General features: G+C 34.4%; 6 protein-coding genes across 6 annotated transcripts; 2 read left to right on the top strand and 4 right to left on the bottom strand.

The window, feature by feature from the left end:
• Positions 1-1,069: 1,069 nt before the first annotated feature.
• LOC143221476 (uncharacterized) lies at positions 1,070-4,048 on the bottom strand. Its single transcript, XM_076446913.1, has 4 exons — positions 4,028-4,048; positions 3,402-3,797; positions 3,235-3,318; positions 1,070-3,151 (listed from the first exon to the last, which is right to left on the bottom strand). Exons 1-4 carry the CDS (start codon positions 4,046-4,048, stop codon positions 1,070-1,072), a joined length of 2,583 nt encoding a protein of 860 aa, XP_076303028.1.
• Positions 4,049-8,446: 4,398 nt separating this feature from the next.
• On the bottom strand, positions 8,447-9,351 carry LOC143221477 (protein BTG3-like). The gene is given in 5 exon segments (XM_076446915.1): positions 8,447-8,707; positions 8,709-8,801; positions 8,907-8,941; positions 8,944-9,213; positions 9,216-9,351. Coding segments are annotated over 5 exon segments (795 nt in total).
• A 1,618-nt stretch (positions 9,352-10,969) lies between these two features.
• LOC143221475 (adenylate kinase isoenzyme 6-like) lies at positions 10,970-11,649 on the top strand. The gene is made up of 3 exons (XM_076446912.1): positions 10,970-11,012; positions 11,092-11,243; positions 11,308-11,649. The coding sequence occupies exons 1-3, from the start codon at positions 10,970-10,972 to the stop codon at positions 11,647-11,649; spliced, it is 537 nt and encodes a 178-aa protein (XP_076303027.1).
• A 242-nt stretch (positions 11,650-11,891) lies between these two features.
• LOC143221478 (iron-sulfur cluster co-chaperone protein HscB-like) lies at positions 11,892-12,787 on the bottom strand. The gene is given in 4 exon segments (XM_076446916.1): positions 11,892-12,021; positions 12,096-12,352; positions 12,420-12,454; positions 12,457-12,787. Coding segments are annotated over 4 exon segments (753 nt in total).
• Positions 12,788-13,063: 276 nt separating this feature from the next.
• Positions 13,064-13,799, top strand: LOC143221479 (small ribosomal subunit protein bS6m-like). The gene is made up of 4 exons (XM_076446917.1): positions 13,064-13,108; positions 13,231-13,370; positions 13,455-13,616; positions 13,700-13,799. Exons 1-4 carry the CDS (start codon positions 13,064-13,066, stop codon positions 13,797-13,799), a joined length of 447 nt encoding a protein of 148 aa, XP_076303032.1.
• An 862-nt stretch (positions 13,800-14,661) lies between these two features.
• On the bottom strand, positions 14,662-21,371 carry LOC143221474 (myophilin-like; the record flags this gene model as incomplete). Its single annotated transcript, XM_076446911.1, has 4 exons — positions 14,662-14,832; positions 15,130-15,334; positions 15,414-15,550; positions 21,360-21,371. Coding segments are annotated over 4 exons (525 nt in total), but the record flags the coding sequence as incomplete, so codon positions are not given.
• Positions 21,372-21,735: the final 364 nt, after the last annotated feature.

Raw genomic sequence — 21,735 nt, 5'->3', positions numbered from 1 at the left:
CGAATACATTAAAGAAGTACTAAACATATCCTTAACTTTGGTACCATGATTACTTTTTAACACAGACGATGATCTTTGCGAGAAATGAATCTTCGTTACACGAACGTTTATTTCTCGATCCTTGTAAATTCGCCAAACGCGAACGTGTTCAAGAAAATTCGTAAAACGTTTCGCGGATATACCTCGTAATTCTTTAGAACGATAATATTGTCGTTACTGTGTATTGCCATTCTTGCGTTCGCACACGAAAAAGAAAAAAATATAACAACGTTCTATCATCTATTCGCGTGTGACGATCGTTCCGAAGTACCAAGCGTCGTATCGGTGTTTCTCGTGTCAAAATGAATGTTAAGAGACTTCGCCTGAAAACGCGAGACATTCGCGTTGTGCGGCTATCCATTCATATCCGGTCGTTGGAAGTAGCACGCACTAATGTACCGCACTATGAACATATCGTTCCAATACTTCGACAACGAATTCTTGTTAAATATTGTCTCGTTTGAATACGCATAAACTATAATATTTAATCGCAGTAACAAGAATAAAAGTTTAGTCATCTAATTTAGTCGGGCTATGTTTCCGATTTCGATTCGATCTATACAAAACTGTAGAGAATCAAAGGAAAGGCAGAAAGAACGAAAGAAGCGAAGTGAAAGCATCCGTTTGCATCTTGTCGCAAAGCATTTCTGATATCGTGTTTACATATAAAAAGAATTTGATAAAAAGCTAATCTATCCCTAACTAGGTTGAATTAAATTACGCACGTTGACTACAAAAGAATTGACTAATGTAATCCTTAAATAACGACGTATCCAGCAACGTTGCACGATTGCCGTGAAACCGAATTTCCATCCGCAAAAGGCAAAAATGTAACAGTATCACTGTCAACTATACAAATTAAATAAATATAATTCTATATCTGCAGTGGTGTATAGAATGTTTTACCCTAAGCTACTGTTCTTGGTACAGCCTTAGTTTCACATAGTTACAAAAAATAATGCTCTGTTATTTTTAAAGGAACTCCCTGCTGAAATAGTAATAATTTGTTTGAAATATCTGCTGGAATACTTTACACTTTTGATCCCGTTTTATCGTGACTCCTTTGAATTCTCTTATGATCCTTCCTATATTTTTCGATCGTTATATCCGCATTATCCGTGTTTGACAAACTTAACGCGACCGGGTTTAAACTCGCTGCAAGTTTCAAATAAGTTTCTTCCATTTCTTTGGTGATCTTGACTTCGTAGTCAATATCCCCAGTGACCGCTTTCTTCAAGGTTTTAGCCAAAACTTTCTTCTCTTCGGTTGGAACATCAAAAGATATTAAATCCTTCTCTTTATCTAAATCGGCGTTATTTACATTCGGTGAAAAATTATTTACATTTCCTTCTCCAAACTCTTCGACATTCGCGGGCAACTTCTTGCATTTACTTTCTGGAGAATCGTTATACAGTTCCCGATCGTTCTCGACCGATTTCGACTTGTCTTGCGACTCGTTTAAATACGTTAACGAGGGACTTTTATCGATCATGTTTTCGTTAGGTTTTAATTCCGTGCAATTTGACCCAGAATTGTCCATGTGAACTGAAGATTGAACCCATTCAGCTACTCTTTGTAATTGGTTATTGTCATGTAGTAACATCGGGGTGCTCTCTTCGCTGCTTGTTGAAATTGATCTTTCAGATCCGGATCGAGATAATTTTTTCGAATGAACTAAAGCGGTATTTGGTTTACTATTTCCACTAGTGTATAATACAGTTTTATAATGTCCAGCATTATCTAAGAGAATATTTTTCGATCCAGGTGTTACTCTTACGAGGCAATTCCTTGGACCAGTTATTCTGTTTTGACTATTAGGTTTCGAGTTAGCGGTATTATGCAAACGTATTCCAGTTGATTGAACAACGTCGCTAGAACTACTGGAAGGATCGGAAGTTGAAATTACAATACTATCGCTACTAAAACTTGGACTAGTGGCCACTTCCATCTGCACCGAATCATTTTGGTTTGTAACATTGTCAATATTCTTGACTTCTATTAAAGTTAATTGCGTCGGATGAGAAGAATTTTGCGTTGATCTATCACTTTTCCAGGCCCTATCGTTAATTATGTCTATCTCGATATCGCTGTTCACTTTGTCTTTGTTTTCTTTCGTATTAGACTGTGATTTTAATTTCGTCCACTCATTTTTCCATAGTCTATCGTTAATGATATCGATGTGACTCTGTTCTGTTTTACCTAAATAATTTTTATAATTTTCAGGAACTATCTGACTACAATTGGAAGATTTCTTATCCAATTTATTCCAAGAATTTGAATTGAATTTGTCATCGATTTGTAATTCGTGCTTTTTATTTAGTTTTCCTTGCTTTCCTTTATCTGTATTTATTTTACTGTTAACGCACGTATCTCCTGTTTTCTGCGGTATTGCTTGTTTAGTCACATTTTCATTCTGATTTTGAAATACACTTTGGTGTGATGGATCGTTACGACGTAGCGAGTTTTTTTTATTAAAATTAACTTTCGTATTAACATTTACACGGCCATCCTCTTTTATACTGTCTATAATTTTACCATTTCTACTTACAAATTTATCTCTTGTACATTGCTGTTGGTGGTTAGTATTCTTTGTACAATTGTTCTGATATTGTGCTTTACTACTAACACTTTCATTCCCCTCGTGATAAGCTACATGCACCAAAGAATTTTGACTTCCTTTATTTTGGCAATTTTTATCAATATTTTTCGTAGTATCAGAATGTTTCTCTAGACATTGGGTATACTTCATTGTACATTCGTTACAAGAAAAAACATTTGGCGTATTAGTTTGAGTTTCAGCATCGACCATTAAGATACTTCTGTGACAAGTACATGTGTCACAATGCTTGCCAAATACTCTTTCTTTCTCTCGATCCTCTAAAACTTTCGCCATTATCGCTGCCGAAACGATATCTACTGGTGGCTTAGATTCATCTGTCTCATCGTCGCTATTGTTTTCAGCTGCGGGCTTAGTTATATTATATACCATCGCCGTCGGAGGAAACGTTGAAATTGGAACTGTAATACTTTTTACATCAGGAGGTGCAGTATCATTGGAACACTTCTTTTGTGCAATATATGTCCTGACTTTGGCTTGTACCTCAGAGGGTAACTAAAACAAATTCACTCTTATATACTGTCGCTATATTTTAATTATCATTTTACATTCAAATAAATATTATAAAAATTACTTACAGAATCATATTTTTGTCCAACAAAATTAGAAGGTTTACACTGTAGAAGTTGTATTGCCAAGTTCACGTCATTTCTATATTTTTCCTGAAATAAAATAAAAATCTAAAAATCTTATTCATAATACAGTAAAAAAAAAAAAAAATTGGTATTCTATATTTAAAACATACATTATCTTGGGTTAAACGGTGTATAGTATAGTTTGCATCAGCTAATCTATGAGATAAAGTTGCAATATCCTTAGTAAATGCACTTTTTTCTGTTTCACATTTATCTACAATCCTTAATAGTTTATCCTCAAGATTTTGATTTACTTTTTGAACACGTTTATGAGCATCGTATAATCTTGAATACTTTTCTTGCCAAATTAAAAGTTCTTCCTTCATAGAGGCTAATTCTCCGTTTGGAAACTTGTCAGCTTCATTTAGAAACTGTGTCTCCATTGTTACAATATGATTATCTCTTTCCATTAAACTTTGGCGTAAATTTTCTATTTCGACATGTAAATGCATTTCTCCATGTTGACCATCATTTTGATTGCAACTCACACATTTGCAGCCACATTCCTGAAATACATAATTAAGATAAATAATTTTCACATATGGTAGCCAGTAGTACCTGTATATCAAAAGGATCAAGACCAACTGAATAAATACAAATTTATTTATCTCCAACTATACGTATTTTCTTAATTATTACTTGATTAATTAAACTATATTTTTCTCAATATCTGATCTTGTAATATTATGCATACGTTAATTCGTAGTTATGTGCATAATCAATTATTTTTACATACCTTACATTTTTCAGCCATCATGTAATACACAAATTATAGTAAAAACACTGAAAAAATATTTACGAACGAGACTTCGAAATTGGAGCCTCATAACCCTGTTGTTCAATTCGAACGAAAATATGGATAGCTTATGCACGTATCAACGTACTTTATCTTCTCATAATGTCATAAACTACTACAACAATTTATAGAATAAAAATCGTTTTTATGAAATTATTAATGTTTAATAAATATTATTGCAATAAACTTCGAAATGACAGATTGTAAAGTTCTCTGTCGTCTGCCACACGACTAACTCGTCAAAGTAACTCAACTGTCAACTTTAAGATTGAGTTACGAATGTTTTTAAATGCTTTTGAGACTTTACTATGTTACTTCCACTACTTTTTATGATGTGTCACAAATATAGTGGGAGAATAAAACAATTGCCGAACGGAAAGGAAAACTCGAAAATAAATTTTCAATAATGAAAATCGTACTTAATACATTACTTAAGAATAGCCAATAGAATGACTTGTAAAAGCGATCACATTTCTTATTGGATATCAATTCATGACCAATATTATCTAATGAATATACGCGGAAAAAACGATAGGAATCGATGTATTTTAAAACTTAGGAAATATTTCATACTTTTCTTCATTACAAAAGTCCGAAATATGCATACAGAAATTAATAATTAGATAGTTTACAAATTGAACAGAACAAAGAGGATATGATTTGCAGAAATATTTATTAAGTATTTATTATATCTTGTACATAATATTTGTAATCATAATATTGTTAATAATATTAATATAATAATGATTACTTCGTATGTATTTTACATAATACTTGCGAAAATAATTAACAATATAAAAACTTGTTTCGCTTATAAAAAATGCATTATTTGATTTTAAATCGATATAAACAAAAACCAAAAGTTAATAACAAATTATAAAAGAATTTGGATTCAATTACATTATACCTCCACAAACTATGTATTACGTATCAAATAAAAGGATAGTGATTAATTTGCAATCAATAATATGGTTTTATTATGGATTTCTTCTTTTTTAGTACATATATGAATCTTCTTAAAATGTTTTAAAATTTTATTTGTAATTGATTAATAATTCTATAAATTTTGATTATAATACTAAAAGTAAAGAGGTTGTACAATTAATGATTTGTAAGTATTTTGCTTGAATGTGTAATATAGTTTTTATTGGATAACACGAAACAAAGTATTGAACAGAGATATATATTTGAAGTTATGAAAAAATGCGAAGATCAGTATGGTTGTAGAACAGGATTATAGTTATCATTGCATAATTATGCAAGAAATATTTTTATAACATATGACACAGCAGTGGTAGAATATATGTATATGTATATATAGTGCCTTACCCTACAATCGAAATGATCCAAACATTAATGCCTAATATCAAATCTGATTTTCTCTTTGGATACATTGTTTTTACACGATTGTAAAGTACAGTCTTACTTGATAAGAGAATGTACAATAATGAAATATTAAAACTTTTCCATAGATGTTGGATATACAAAAAAACGGACTTTTCGATTGAAAATTGAAATCTTAGATTTCTCCCTTAATATTGTGTAAAGCTTTTTTTGGGTTTTTTGAAAACGATCTAAACGACTTTAATTTTTTTATGCCAAAGCACTATATTCATTTATAAATGTTAATGCCTAGCTATCAAGTACTTAAGAAGTTATAAATATAAAAGAATTTGTTATATAAAAGGGAATATATTTTTTTTTCTTTTTGCCCAAAATGTATGTAATTTTCTTCTTGTCAAGAATGCAAATGTACATTAATACTACGTGTTTTATCACATGTTATTTGAATATAGATTTTTTTTTTATAAAAAAATTGATTCTGAACATTTTCTATCATTTGAAAATGTTATTGTGTGGAGCATAAAGTATTTCTTTTTGTTTTATACATGAACACAATTAAAAAGTTTGGAACATTTCAAATGTTGAGCATCATATATATTAATAAAAGAATATGTCCGAATGCAACATTGCTTAACTCTACATATACATTATAATATCTATATTCATATAGAATTTTCATACCTTTCATAACAACAAAATGACTCTTTCTGAATAAGTTTTAACAAATTGAACACAAAAATCACCTACAATACAGCAAATTTCATGCATATATTAAACAATGCTAAATGTGAAACATGAAAATTGCAAAATTTATACTACATATTTGATTAAAATTTCTTTCGAATACAGTCTGTTCAATAATATTTACGTCGTATTTGGTTACATCTTTAGAAATTTATCTAAGGACACTAAGCATATCTAGTGATCATACTCCAATTTGTGTCATCAGCTAGATTCATATTATGTAACAAATGGTAACACCTATACTATTCAATTTAAATTTTTCACATTGCCATCTACTTTAGTGTTTTAAAATATTATTGAAATTCCTTAAAATGGTTCAATCATATAAATTAATATATGTAGTAATAAAATATACTGCATACTGCATTTTATATAATCTGTGTAAGGTGTATATGTTATGTGCCAATGAAGTAATATTATATTTGCACGAACGTAATTCTTAAAAGTAATTCTCACGTTAAAATTGCATAAATAAAGTGAAAGTTACCTTTATGAATAACTCTATGATACAACATAAATTGAAAAGAATTGCACACTTTAGGCTCTAATAATATTAAAACGTCCGTGCATGTGTGAAAGGTTCAAAAACCAAACAATATAAAGATTAAAGTTTTAAATAAAGATTAAGGAATACATTTTTTTCTTTTTTTTTAAGATCACTACCTATGATATATATATTTACACAAATATGTCTGAATAAAACAATTCTAGGTAAATATGTAAAAATATTAAAGAAGTTAATTATTGTAACACTCAGAATACTGCATGAAGTAGTAATTAAATGACTAATTTATTTTACTTGGTTTTTGAGTCCTTCATACATAGGTGATTCCCAAATAAAAATCAGGCATATATTTATGTTGCTAACAAAGCAAGAAAAATAGTTTAAGTAGGCATAAATTACTATGATGTTACAAATTGTCTACAATATACAAGATTGAATGTACACAACATTTGCATTAGTATGATAGAATTAAACTTTCAACTGCAATAGCTATAGATCTACCAACATCAAAGTTGTATATTCTTAAGTGCTAAGTTTTAGTAGTTTTATTTAAAAATCATAAGCTCAATTTATTTTCATGTTGAGCATAATTAAAATAAACATTCACTTTTATAACTGTACGTTAACCATGAAATTCATGCAGTTGTTAATATTTTCTAACATAAACAATTATTAATAGAATCTCTACTGGAGGCAGTATGTTTACATAACAGATATTGTGTGCTTTATAAAGCAAAAAATATTCTAAATTTCTTTGCACCACGAACCTGCGAATTCAAAAGACATATCGTTCTTCTATTCGTTAACGCAATATAATAATATACATGTACAATAAAAGGTAAAGTTGTTGATTTGAACTTGTCAAACGTCATTCTCAAATCAGTGCTACTAGAATTTCAAAGCTTACACGTTTTGTCAATATTGTTATAGGGCATTACTATCTTAACAAGTTGGTAGATTATATCTCTAAATTCTCTATCTCCTTGCACTATAACAATACTGAAAAATAAAGTGAACTTTGAAACTCCAGTCATTGTGAATACACTACATATATACACATCAAAGAAAAAGTTTTATGAAACTCTTTCTTTCTATTACATGACAGAATTTGATATATGACTTTATTTAATGAACTGAGATTACCTTTATGAGGCATTAAAATTTATTACATACAATTTAAAGAGGATTTGTATTCAATTTTGGAAACCTGGTTAAAATCAATACTGCTTCCTCTTGAAATACCTATAATCTATCTTTTACTACATCCTCTTTTGAGGATTTATGAGAAAAGGTGTCACAAGTGATATGACATTTATCTTTTTCACATCTTACACATCAATGACTTAATTCATTCTAATTAAATTCTGTCTAATCTAATATTTTACAAGCAACCTTGCATCCGGAATTAAACATCTATCATCCAATTAATTATTTATATATAACATGTAATAATGCAACATTTCTCGTCATAAAAAATCGTAAGCCTTAGTCGTAATTCGAACAAGGTCATTTGTAATTACAGAATGGATAATTTTCGTCACTGAAGCGTTAACAAATCTGTTCCCGATCTAAAAACATACATGTTCAACTTTTTAAGAGTACAATGTAAATAATGGTATTAATAATAATAGCATTTTTTAGTATCACTATAAATGTCATGTATTTTTATATTAAAAAATAAAATTTTTAATTGATAAAAGAATTTTGTAATCCTTTTTTATAGAAAGGAACAGATTTCTTAACTACTTTCGTAAGGAGGGATTGTTTTATACTTTAAGAGCAGCTTTGGGAGACCAGTGATGGAAACGGGCAGGTCCTGTAGGGTAGGACTGTGGATGAATCCATTTGTTTCCTCTATGACCCATAAAAGGAGGTGGAGATGGACCACCCAAAAAGTGAGGAGGCATAATGTTATACCATGGTTGGCTTATTGGATGAGGACCATAGCCCATACTGAAGGAGTGACCGAACCAGGAGCGATTTCTATTAAGGTGTAACCTTGGGCTGTTTAAGTTGCGTTTCCTACCTTGTACCATTATTGCTATGCTGTTGATTTTGATTAGCAGAGCTTAGTGGTTTTGATTTTTGTTGCTGATCTGTATTAGTAGTCAAAGGGGATTTCTGTAAAACATGAAAATTCATTATTTTCCACTTAATTTCTTAAATACATTGCATTATTTATTAATATTAAGAAAAAGGGTGATAAATGTGAACATGCACTTTTACCTGTATCTTAGTCGGCCCCTCAGATGATTTATTTCTTTCTCTAATCCTTCATTACTTCCTTGAAAAATTGGTACAGTATTTTCTTTGTCATCGAATGATGCCAATGTACAATATGACCCTTTACTCTCTCCAAATCGGCAGCAAACTTCATTTGGATCAACCCAAAGTGTTAGTTCTACTGGTAATGATAGATCTTCATATTTTACCCCAGCAGCACTGGCAGCACTCTCTAAAGTTGCATCCCTCCGATTATGACCATTTACACGAATACAACGATAACCTTGACCTTTGAATGGCTTGTCGGGAACCAATGATTTTTAAAACGTTCCGTCAACAATTCCACCAAACGTCGTTTAAAACACTCCAATTGATCAGGACTAAATTTTTCGTTTTTTTCTATCAGCTGCACTAAGAATAGTACTGCTGCAGTAATCTCGTTGCGCATGTTGCCTCTGTTGTATACAAGTTTATAATTTGCAGACGAAATCCTCCTTTGATGTTGTGATACAATATTCTTGAAAACTAAAGTACCATTTGCTGAAGCTGATGTGGAGCACATAGAGCCCTTCTGCACCGCAGCAATGCTTAAATTTTTTATAATCTATGATGTTTTTCTTCTTTTGTTTTTGTTTAAAAAAACAGCTTTTACCGAGCTATTTTATTCCTTTTTCGGTATGGACAATTTCTTCCAATTACTCTCACCTGAAATTATAAAAAACCTTAGTTGTTGTTAAGGAATTATTTGAGATATAATATTTTATAGTTTTATATTTGGTAATATTCTACAAAAAAATGAATAATAATTAAAAAATAGGAGATTTTTAAATAAAGAATTTTAAATATAAGTTCACATATGTATCTATAAGAACCTTGTTTATTTGTTTTTTAATGATCAAATTGGAGAAACTTTCTAAATAGGCAAATTTTGATTATATTAAGTTTACATGACTTGTTGCATTACATTACTGATATATATGTAGACACGCTAAACAACTGATTTCATTTCACAGTAAAACTACACAACAATATGTTATGGGTATTAATTAGGTTATAAACCATAATAACTCAGGTTAGGAAAATCATTTAAAGAAGCAAGATTGACCGTTTACACCACGTTCACGACGATTAGTAATCAGAAACAAAGCAAACGGCACCATTGTAAAGTATATTAGATTTCAAGAAACGAATACTTCGAAATAATGAGCACAACGAATTATGCCAGCTCATTCTTGTCGTACCAGGTCGTGCCGTGAGCGATTGTTCCTGAAATACCACAACTCACAGTCTTGGTGATTATTTATTTATCATAATATTTCACTGTCGCCGCACCTGTACTTTCGTTCGATATATTTAAAAATTTAATACTAATATTAAATTGACCTTACGAATCAGTGACGAAAATTCCGTGTTTCTGGTGAAACTACTACGTCTTCTCTCTCTTTAAATAAACGTACTCGACCCAACACGTGTTACGTTGCATCAATGTCCATGAAGTATGTAAAAAAATATAGACTTTCGACAGTTAGTTTTATTTGTACTTTTATAAATATAAGAAAAATTAACTTATTGTAATATAAAACTTACAAGTAACAGAAAATAGTAATTTTCAATCTTGAGATTAAATAACAAGACTTTATATTTTAATAGAAATACAAACTTTCTTGTATTTATAGAAATTCTTGTATCTTTATTAAATCGTATGCAGATTTGAAATTGTCAATTTTGGATTTCTACAATTTTTTATGAAAAAAATTTATAAAAATTTTAAAAACTTAAAATTTTGTATATTACTATTGAATATAAGTAACATAACAATCTTGTATTAAAAATGTTAGTCAAAATTAAAGAAAATTTTAAATATCCTTAATTCTATCAAAATTCAACTCATCGTTTACTTCTCAACCTACTAGCACCATATTGAAAATAATTTATAGCGCCCTCACATGCTATTCATATAAACGTGCATAATAAACTTCTAAACAAAATTAATACTTTTTAACAATGTTTACCGTACGTAATAGATTTTAATATTAACATAAGCGAATTGTTGTATTGTTTAAAGGATGATCAATATGAATAGAAATTCTCCAAATATTTTAGTAACAGGTAAATGTCATAATCAGTATTTCTAAGAAATAAAATAATGTAACAAGAATCATTTCACTAGTTGCGTATTTATTTCTAGGCACACCTGGAGTAGGAAAAAGTTTAATGTCTCGTACTTTGTCCGAAAAAACTGGATTAACTTGGATTGATGTTAGCAAGTTTGCTATCGAAAAGGAATGTCTAGAAGAGTATGATGAAGTTTATCAGTGTCCTATTTTAGATGAAGACAAGGTAACTTGAAACAAAGTTTTAATTAATTTGAGATAATCTACAAATAATGTATTTTTCATTGCAGTTACTGGATGAAATGGAAGGACTTATGTGTGAGGGTGGAAAAATTGTTGATTATCATGGAGCTGATTTTTTCCCAGAAAGGTGGTTTGACATTGTATTTGTATTAAGAACAGATAACACTATTTTATATGATCGTTTGAGGGAAAGGGGCTATACAGGGAAAAAGTTAGAAGATAATATAGATTGTGAAATATTTCAAACTATTCTTGAAGAAGCAAAGTTAGCTTATAAGGAAGAAATAGTTCATGAACTGACAAGCAATAATCCAAATCAAATCACAGAAAATGTAAATAGAATATGTCAATGGATTGAGCAATGGACAATAGATAATCAACAAAAATAATTCTATGAGTCTTGTTATTTTATTTTTTATATGATCATGTCTTTATATATATACACACACACACACAGTGTTTTAAAAAGTAATAAGATACTGTTTAGGATATAAACAATGAAGAAGTGAAAATGAATTAACATAAAAATAATGATATGTTCAAATATTTAAATCTATAAGCAACAAATATATTGCATTTTATACAGAAATGTATATATTACAAGTACTTTATACATTGTTAGAAATTATGTTTACTCTATGATACCTAAATCATATTTTAGTTTTTTCAATTTATTATTTATACTATCATAATACTTCATACGTATAAGAAGAGATTCTGCTTTTTTGATATCTCCTTGCTTAAATGCATCAGTTATTTCCCTACAGAAAAAACATTTTTATTACTCAATGGTAAAACATTAAAAGCATTAATTCTTAAATAAAATAAATATTACATTGTCAAACCATTTAATATACTCTCATTATCCAGTGTTAGTTTTTTTATTTTTTCATGATTATTTGCAGCATCTTCTACTTCTTCGTTTTTTTCCATAATTTCAAGTAAAAATTCTTTATCCACATTATTTGTTCCTTCTGATATTGTTATGCCATTAAGTTTTAACATATATAATCCTCTTTTTAAGGGATGTAATAACGTGCTGTAAGCTTCATTCACTAATGTTGATAAGGTTTCAGAAAGTTGCTTTTCTTTCTATGAAAATAAAATGAGATATATTGATATATATATCAGTATCTTTATCATAACCAATCTTACTTACCTCGGATTTAGTACTAAATTTATCAGGATGCAACACTTTTGAAGGTCTTTGTATTTTTTTTGTATTTCCGTTATATTGATATCGTAACTTTTCGCAATGCCTATTATATCAAAATAAGTTAAATTTTCAGGTGGTTCTTGTAAAACTTTACATTTAGAGCAAAACAAGTCAGATTTATATACAAAATTACAGTTCCAACATTTTAATGGACTATCGCTCGAATACTGTGATACGTTTGTTAAAATTAACGAAGGACTATAATTTTTATCTACATAATATGAATGTAGATTTTGTTGCTGTTGTATAAATTTTAAATATAAAATGTTATACTTTCTTGTAAAATTAGAAAGTGTTCTTCTCAAGTACATATTTTTAACACGAAGTTATCATAACCTTGTTATTTATCAATATTAAAATAAATAGTTATAAACACCTTTAACTATGAACAAAAGGTGAATAAATATTAAATATTTGTTAAGCGTAAAAACTGTTAATGATTTGACATTAAACCTTACTATATTTATTAATAGTAAAGTATCTCGGGATTAGTTGTATAGTTCGTGGTCTAGTTATTATCAACAGGAAAACGTAGTGTTTTAAGTAAAGTTTTATTTATATATTAAACATAAACGTCTTATTCAAACATGCCGACTTATGAAATGCCACTATTATTACGATTGTCAAACAAGGTAATGCAATAATTTACAATATTTAGTATGTTTCATAAAACATTCAATTCGTTTGTTAACCTACATACATTATATGTTAAAATGTAAAATTTACATTTATCAACAACGAATTATAATTACAGCCGGAATATGTAACTGCTTTAAAGAATGTGGCGAATTCAATATTCGAAACAGGTGGATTTATTAGAAAAATTGAAAATTGGGGTACTAGGGCACTTCCATGTAAAACAAATGCCCATGGTAAAATTCATACAGAAGCTAAGTAAGTATTTATTTTAGTTTCTTTGCAGAAGTATATAATACGCATTTTTATTTATTATAACTATGCAATATTCATGGTTTTCAGTCATTTTCTAATTTATTTTGATATACCACCATCTCAAGTTTCTAAGATCGAAAATGACTGTAAAAGAAACCTGAGTATCGTTAGAGCAACTATATATAAACCATCTGAACCATCAAACACAGAATGTACACTACACGAAGAATTACTACCTCCAGCTTATAGGTAAGTATTTTCTAATTTTAAGCAACATATTTAATAAGTCTTCATTTCTAACAGATATTATATCTATATTTCTTATTTTACAGACCTAGCGTTCAGAAGCTTTTGGAAGAAAGCAGGAAATATAGAAAGGAACCTAAATTTAAGTATAATTCTGGTCTTGATTATTATCCTTTTATGAGATGAATGAATTATTTTTTTATTATATAATGTAGCTTGTATAGTTTAAAAATAAAATGCATAAAAGTTACAGATTTGTTTAGATATATAGATATAGGTATAAGCAAAATTAAAACAAGTTAAATGAAAATAATTTATTTGAAGGAAGAATCACTTTGTTACGTTCTTTTAGATCGTTTATTAACTCATATTATCAATACATTATGAAAAATTATTTTTATAATCATCAAAAAATATTTGTACAAAATACTTAATATAATTATATATCATTTATCATTATACAATAACTATAATAGTTATCGTCTTACGCGCAACATGAATTTTTAAAGTATAATTTGGTTACACTGTAACTCGTAAGGGATTTCGCAATAACAGTCACAGAGCAACTAGTTGTATATACCAGCAACACTGTTTTATAATCTATCTGTAATATTTAACAAATACATAGCCACGTTACCCAATTGTATTTAGTGGCGTAATATACTTTCCTTGTTTACATTTGCAAATAAATCGTTTCCTTATCAAAGAATTAATTTTTTAACAGCTTGTAATACATTAATAATGTATGTATATATTATAATTCAAAGTATACTTTTCAATTTTCACAGATCGAGCATACATATACATGTATCTCGTTTTCACGGAAAAATTTCATATTGTACTTTGCTATCACCTAGTTTAAATGCATAAAATGTCGTCTAGCATGCGCGAAGATGCGTTTTGTGCACCATTTAGAATTAACTTGGACCACGACAAGAAATATTGTTGTACAATGAAATTTTCTCCATAAGTCTAGTGTATCGTAAAGATAAAATAAGAAACGCGAGTGAAAATGGAATATCTTCGAACGATATTTAGACGAACAGGTTTACATATGTCTGGTATTCCCAAAATTAATGCCACTCTGATTAGCACCCTTATTGCTGCCGTATTGCAGACTAATCACACCCTGTCCAGCCCTTAATTGTTCTTCGGTAAAGTTACGTATATTTTTGTCCGCTTCTTTTGGTCCGATGCTTGGTTTGCCATAGTTGCCCGCCTAAATAGGAAAAATTCCAAATTAAAACAACAACGTCAGAGTTTACCTTTAATAAACGAAAATTATCGGATCATCCGTTTCACGAGTAACAACGAAACTTCTGTAACTATTTCTCGTGTAACGTTTCGATAACGGTAGCTTTATCGAATAGCTTCATCGATTTCCACGATAGTGCCAACATGGACGAAACGTTGAAGCTCCTTCGAAAGATCGTGACTAACATTCGAAAGCCACGAACCGTTCTAGCCAAGGTAAATCGAACGTTTCGAAAAGGAGGAAAAGATATGGCAGGTTTACCTTTCTACCGAGGGATTGCAAACAGATTACGACTGAATTGAGATTTTGTCTTTCCCAGAGATCAACAGTCTGGAAGGTCTCCTGGGCTGGGACACCTAACATTCTCGCAGCCTCGAGGAACGCGTTGATGTTCTCCATGCACTTGAACGCTAGGCTGGTCTTGTTAATTTTCTTCACCGAACCTTCCTTGATATCGTTCACCAGCCTGGAAAGAAGGCAGCGATAATTAGTGAGGAGAAAATCGAAGAAAAACGAACGGATATCGTTTGACAAAGTGTAAGTACTTGCAAAGAAGGACCCCGTCTCTCAGAGTTTCAAAGAAATTATCCATGTCTCCGTTGGTGTTTATATTCTCACCAGTAATCGTCTTGATCCATTCCAAACATTCCTGCGCCAGCTCCTCGCTGTATTTGCTATTGATCTGTAACAGAAACGTATTTACGATCACCGGCTGAGTTTTCCACGAAAACGCTTCGGGGTATTTACGACGAAAGTAGCGGTGGGAAAACAAGACGAAGGACAAGATGAAAATTTTCTCCGACTAGTCGTGGTGTTTGTAAATCGTGAAATTGCAAGGGAAACCGAGATTTCTCGGTGGTTTTAATTCGAGTTTTATCTCGCCGCAGATTCATCTTCCGAGCTCGAGGGGCACGAACCACTAGCGACTGCTTGTTATTAATTATGCGATGTGCAGTGATCCAAGTAACACATCCTGTAGGTCCGCGACACGAGCGTGGTCGGAGTCACTGACCCAACTTGTTTAAACACTTCGCTCGTTGTTTCTTCGAGGTGCCTCGCAAATCTTCTTGCTGAACGCAGGCATCGATTCGGAGAAAGTTTCTGCGTTGCTTAAGAAGATAGCGAAATATTCCGCTTGCTCTCTCATTGCCAATTGAAGGTTCTATCGAAGATTTCTTTCGCACCGATTACGAGATATTTATTAGCGGATATTTATCGATAAAGCTTTGATTAGCCTAGGCTCATCGATGGACAGACGGATAAATCTCTCGGAGGGAATCACGCGGAGGATCAACTTTCTACTTTGACTGGGACGCGAAGATCGGCCAATTCCTTCGATCACTTTCGAGTATCAAACTCGTTTCTGAATCCAGGATCTTACAAAAGATGTTATGAAAGAGCATGGCAACAGCAGAACGAAGTTCGTGTATCCCCGAGTCCGTGGAGAACGCGTAATGGGCGCACAGTTATTCACGTAAAGGCTACCTAAAAAGGAGAGGTTCGTAAGCATGGACCGTCGCATTCATCCCGGTGCAGTATGCATATGCCGTTAGGCATACGGTGTCTTGATCGTGATGTATTTCACGTGCCTTCGTCGTAAAACGACCAGTCTCGCGATGGCGTGCATGCAATTAGAATAATATACTAGCGAGTCTGCGTCTGGCAGCCTCGACCAAACCGTCTTCCTAATCGGAAATTGCCAATTTTTCCACCATCTCTCCGAGCTATCCCGGCGGATAGCTTTTTCCCTGAGAATCTTTATTTTTCCTCTTCGTTTCGGATAAATCGAGCGAAGGCCTCGCGAACCGTAAACGAGAAATGAAATCGGGAAAACCGGTATCGAACGGGGATCGCGTCGATCACGAATCACGAAGGAAATCGTGAGCTTTTTTTTTCTTCTATACAAATCAGGAAGTGTAGAAACAATGGGCAGCCTCGTGCGAAGAAGTTTCACGCTAGAAGTATTCACTTTCACCCGTTGGAATTGCACCTCCTTCGCGAAGTAAGAACACGCGTGTGCAATTACGATGAACCATTAACGGAATAATGGCGATTGTTAAATTCGAAGCGTCGGAGGTTTCACGGAAGGGAGTCCCCGAGAGGGCTTATTACCCGGCTGTTTCACGGGACATTTTGTTGTTACGGCTCGCTTCTGTCTACGAGACGCCGTCCACGACGCCTTTGTATACAAGCAAATCTTTTTCTCTATTTCAACCTATCTCGCTCCGGCTCGAACCGCGTCGTTTGCTACCGTCGTTGCTCTAGTATTTTCCTCTCTTCCCCTACCATCCTTTCTTGACACATGTTTTCAATCGTCTTACGTCGTTATCGTTAAGATCACACAGGATTATCGCTATCGTTCGATCACGGAATCCTAGGTTCTCGAGGTGTTTGACAAACAAGAGCAAATAAACGTTACATTAGCGGCGCAGGAGATTACGCGATATTTGTAATATCATGCACCGTTCCCCTCGGAGCGTCTTTCACGGAATAACTCGACGTTCCCGGGCGTTTAGGATACGTCGAGGGAACGATAACAGGTAAGCCGAGGACGTTGCCAGCGTTCTCTTCTGCCTGTTTCCTCGCAGCCAACGATAACGCTCGAATCGTACCGACGCTGTCCACTATCTTGCCGATATACACCCACGACGTGGAACGCAGGCCATGTAGATGCGAATTCTATATTTAGGTATTAAGTAAGCGGACGATAATTTCATTAACGAGAGAAGAGTGACGCGCGTCGAAAAATACGCGTTTTAGGGGAAACCGAGAGTAGGAACGAGGCAGCCATTGCCTTCAGGGAAAGAAACCACGTTCGGTTATGAAAGCACCTTTCCGATTACTTAATACGCGATTACAATGTCGACGATTCTCCCGAGTTCCTCGAGCTATCCGGGATTATTTGCATAAACTCACGCTCCGTAATTTCCCTTGTGTAACTATTTACGCGCGTCTTAATTGCACGTTTCGCTTTCGGTAACGCGTTCGTTGCAAACGAACCGAACCACCGAGCAAATTTTTATAAGGCTAATTTTAATTATCTCGCCCGTTATTCCTGTTTCGCGATGCAGAGTTAAACCGGTGGTAAAGGAAGACCGATGGACGCGACCGGATCTGAATAGAGCGTTCTAGACGAAGTTTAGGATTATTGTATTATTGGAGAAATTTCAATATATCGGTTTCGTCGGTGTTTTTTTTTCTTTTCGAGATAAAGCGTCGAATTTAAAAATAGTCTTCGCACGATAGACTTGCGTTAATCTATTTAGCCTTACATAAAATGTATGTACGTATATATATATATATATTGCTTATCGTTACGGCAGACTTCACGAAGGCCGTGTTTAGGCCTTACGAGAGTCCCCGAGGCAAAACGAGGAGTTTAGGGACAGGGTGTGACGTCTACCTATATAGATTCCGTTGCATACCAGACGATCTCGAAGCCTGGTTCTTCTCGAGCAGGCTGCCGAAGTTCGAAGGGTGTGGTGGAGTCTATTGTGTTGAAAATTATGCGGGGTTACAGTCGAACCCTCGTCTGTATCATTTTTCTTGCTCCTCCCGGAGACGAGTGATGCTCGTAAAAAGCACGCTCGTGTCCCTCTTTTATGCGCCATTTTCTCTCCCATCGGGAAGAATAGAGGAGTCTCGCCGCGGTTAGTCGATTCTCCAAAGTTATTTCGATGGAAACACCACTTTTATCGCTATTAAGTCAAACAGCCTAATTTTCTACACGACACACAGCAGCGACGCATTGACCGGTAACAATAGATAATTCTGCTACTTGATCATTGCACTTCGCCCGATTAGATATCGCATATTTGGGGATCTTTGAAACGTCGCTCAGCTCTTGTTTACCTACGCTTTCTGTTATTCTTTGACGTCGAAAATATTTCAGCCTCGCTCCTATCTTCTTATCGCGTGGATCTGGATTTAACGTATTCAACGACAATACGGACTTCGGACATTCCATTTCGATTCGTCGAATCGAAATTGTTCGAATGGTCGTTCTAATTATCTCGATCCGATTAAACGGGCGCGGATTTTCCGTGGAAGGAAATTTTTTAACTCGATTAAACCGATCTGGACGTTGTTTGGTCGCCCGAGTGGAAGAGAGACGCGATGGATCGCGATAACGCGAATCATGCCCGCAAAAGTCGCTCGTAGAGCAGATTGTTGCGAGTCTAAGAGTGCGTCAGTGGTCGGGACAAGTGTTTGCAATTAAAGGATCGCCTCGTGTCTTCGTGGCACTTGCGACAACGACGCTTTTAACGGCGCTCTAGCTCGTTCACGGTCATGAAAATTGGGTCAGAGGGCTGGCCATCAATGAACCGGCAGACAAATTGAAGGAATTGCTCTTCTCAGAGACTCTGCCACCAGCGAAATCGTTTTCCTCGTTACACTGACTGCGCTTAGATTAATTTATTGGCCGTAGAATTAACGCTGTTAACCAACTTACGATTGTAGAGATGAAACGGTTGCTCTTCGTCGGATCGATCAAGCGTCAATCAAGGTATCGAAACCGTCTCTCATCTCCTCGCGAATAACGCGGAAGCCTCGCGAGTAACTAGACGCTCACGAATTTAGATTTCCACGAACGAAAGCGAGAGAAATGTTCGCGTTATTTCGCAAAGTGAGAAAAAATTATTGAAATGCCACCAGCTGTACTTTTCTCGTTAAGGATAATCTTTTTTCAATTAGAAGTAAGACGATTAAAAAGTAATTAGATAAAAAGGAAGAGATTAGATAAAACTATCTCACTGCCTTCGCGATTTGATTTTCGATCGAGACGATAAGGAGTCGAAGGATCGGACTGTACAGAGATTTTTAAGGAACTATCTGTCGAACATTGAATAAATATAGAATCCATATCGAACCGATATCGAAGCACGAATCATACGGATTTCTTACTTGTTGGAATTTTCTCGATTCGTTGTGCCACGATAACGCGTGATATCGTAACGTTCCGTACAATCTTTGCCGATAAGATTCATTTCTTTGTTCGATACGAGCGAGCCTGCTCCCACGGCGATCGCAACGAGCGCAACGCGTGGTCCAGGATTCTATTTGGCGAATCGAAGGAAAAAAAGATCGAATCGCATCGATTACATCGATTCACCTTGATCGCAAGCGCAAGGCGAACCGCATTTATAGAGCGTCCCTCGTTCGACCAGTTTCCATATCGGTGTAAAAATTCGCATCGATGACAAAAGGTTCGCTCCTGGAACGATCCAGTCGTTTAACGATCTCTCGAAAGGGAGATCACCTTTAACGAAGATCGAATTCATCTCAAATCTAATCAAACAGCTTACTTTCTCGTATCCGATTGAAATCCTTTTCCCACGTTTCTTAACAAAAATTTCTTCTATATTCCTATTTTCCTCGATTCCATTTCTCTCTATTTATTTTCCAAATAGATCTTAAACTTTTCACTTCCTTCAAATCCTTTAAATTCTTCGTTGATCGTTCGTAAGAGCCATCGACTATATACATTTTCAAATCGTCTCGTGTCTATCATCCTGTTTGGTTCGTCTTGGCGCTGCTTCTGAAGGAATGGTCCTTAGACGCAGGATTGGAAAAAAAGCGCAGTGGAGATTCAGAAAAATCGTTGACCCACTTTAAGGAGACCTGACTGATTGCGTAATTCCACGACACGGTTCCATGAGATACGTAAGTATCGGTGCGTTTTCAAACGCGAGCCTCCTCGAAGGTTGCCGGCTTGTCGTCAGCCATATAAGGATCTCTAAACGAGATGAAGCCCGAACAGGTAAGGCATCGTCGATGTTCGTCGTTTGCTCGCACGTGAAACTTTGCAAGCTGAACCGAGTCTCTGGCAAATACGTCACACGGTTATACAATCGTCGGGGAACATTTGCCTTAATCCATTTCGCCACTTTGTGCTCCGTTTGAACCGAGAGCCTCCCGGAGGGGTCACGGGGCACTCTATTAATCCGCGTTACCTCTGTTTTATTGCACGAATTGTCGTCGGTTTTTTGTCGCTGCTGTCAAAGCGTCAAGATCGTAATCTATCCGAGTCTCGGCTAATTCCATCCTTTCGCGCGAGACGAGAAATTTCCCGGAATATCCGAACAATTTCCTGCATCACGCTTCGTTCATTCCTCTAACCGCGCGTTCCTCGCGTTTTACCGTTTCGTCGGTTCGCCCCGGGAGTCGGCGAAATGGCAGAGGAAGTCGTGGCAGCCTGTCATTCGTTAATATTCATGCGGCCCCTGCTAACGAGCACGGGAGATTTCGTACGATGGAAATTGATCGCGTCCAGAAGAAGTTCACGGTTGTTTCTCGACCGTGAAATTCCCTGTGGTACAACACGTGGGAATTCGAGACTGTTAATTTGAAAGAACGCAAGGCCACGAGAGGGTAGACCGTGTCGAGGTTGCCGCTGAGGCCTTTGCAACTCGGTCATTTTTCGCGGATCGTGGTCTCTTAATTAATTCCTCGGCAACTTCCAGTCGCCTCGATTAATCGCTGCCCGGCACGCGAGATTGAAAAAGGAAGGTGATTTCGCGAGAAGCGAAGAAAGTTCACGGGAGCGATGGAAAAAACGCGAATTTCTTTCGTTCGGATCCGGCGAAAGTCTGAGATCGAATTGTGTTCGTAGGATTGGCAAGGATTTCGTAACGTAGCGTTCGATTAAGTAATAAATCATCATCGCGGCGAGCAGTAATTAACGTAGACTCACGCTGATAGCTGGCAAAGATATGACATAAGGACGGAGTTATGCTCGAGTGACTCACGGACAAGAGAAAGTTCACTGGAACTCATGCGCTTAACTTTATCACGACACTTTGCTCTCAAGAATCTCCAACTTCGTGATTACCGTTCCTCGTGCAATTTCTTCTAAATGCCACTTTG

Source organism: Lasioglossum baleicum, unplaced genomic scaffold (genome assembly GCF_051020765.1).
Source record: "Lasioglossum baleicum unplaced genomic scaffold, iyLasBale1 scaffold2461, whole genome shotgun sequence".
NCBI classification, from domain to species: domain Eukaryota; kingdom Metazoa; phylum Arthropoda; class Insecta; order Hymenoptera; family Halictidae; genus Lasioglossum; species Lasioglossum baleicum.
Note: the sequence above shows the minus strand (reverse complement) of the source record. Positions and strands in the feature narration are given on the sequence as shown.

Coding starts and splice junctions, on each gene's coding strand:
- LOC143221479 (XM_076446917.1), top strand. CDS start 13,064: ATGCCGACTTATGAAATGCCACTATTATTACGATTGTCAAACAAG. Junction 13,109..13,230: donor TATTACGATTGTCAAACAAG/GTAATGCAATAA, acceptor TTATAATTACAG/CCGGAATATGTAACTGCTTT. Junction 13,371..13,454: donor AAAATTCATACAGAAGCTAA/GTAAGTATTTAT, acceptor CATGGTTTTCAG/TCATTTTCTAATTTATTTTG.
- LOC143221475 (XM_076446912.1), top strand. CDS start 10,970: ATGATCAATATGAATAGAAATTCTCCAAATATTTTAGTAACAG. Junction 11,013..11,091: donor TCCAAATATTTTAGTAACAG/GTAAATGTCATA, acceptor ATTTATTTCTAG/GCACACCTGGAGTAGGAAAA. Junction 11,244..11,307: donor CTATTTTAGATGAAGACAAG/GTAACTTGAAAC, acceptor TTTTCATTGCAG/TTACTGGATGAAATGGAAGG.
- LOC143221476 (XM_076446913.1), bottom strand. CDS start 4,048: ATGATGGCTGAAAAATGTAAG. Junction 3,798..4,027: donor TGATGGCTGAAAAATGTAAG/GTATGTAAAAAT, acceptor TATGTATTTCAG/GAATGTGGCTGCAAATGTGT. Junction 3,319..3,401: donor ACCGTTTAACCCAAGATAAT/GTATGTTTTAAA, acceptor ATTTTATTTCAG/GAAAAATATAGAAATGACGT.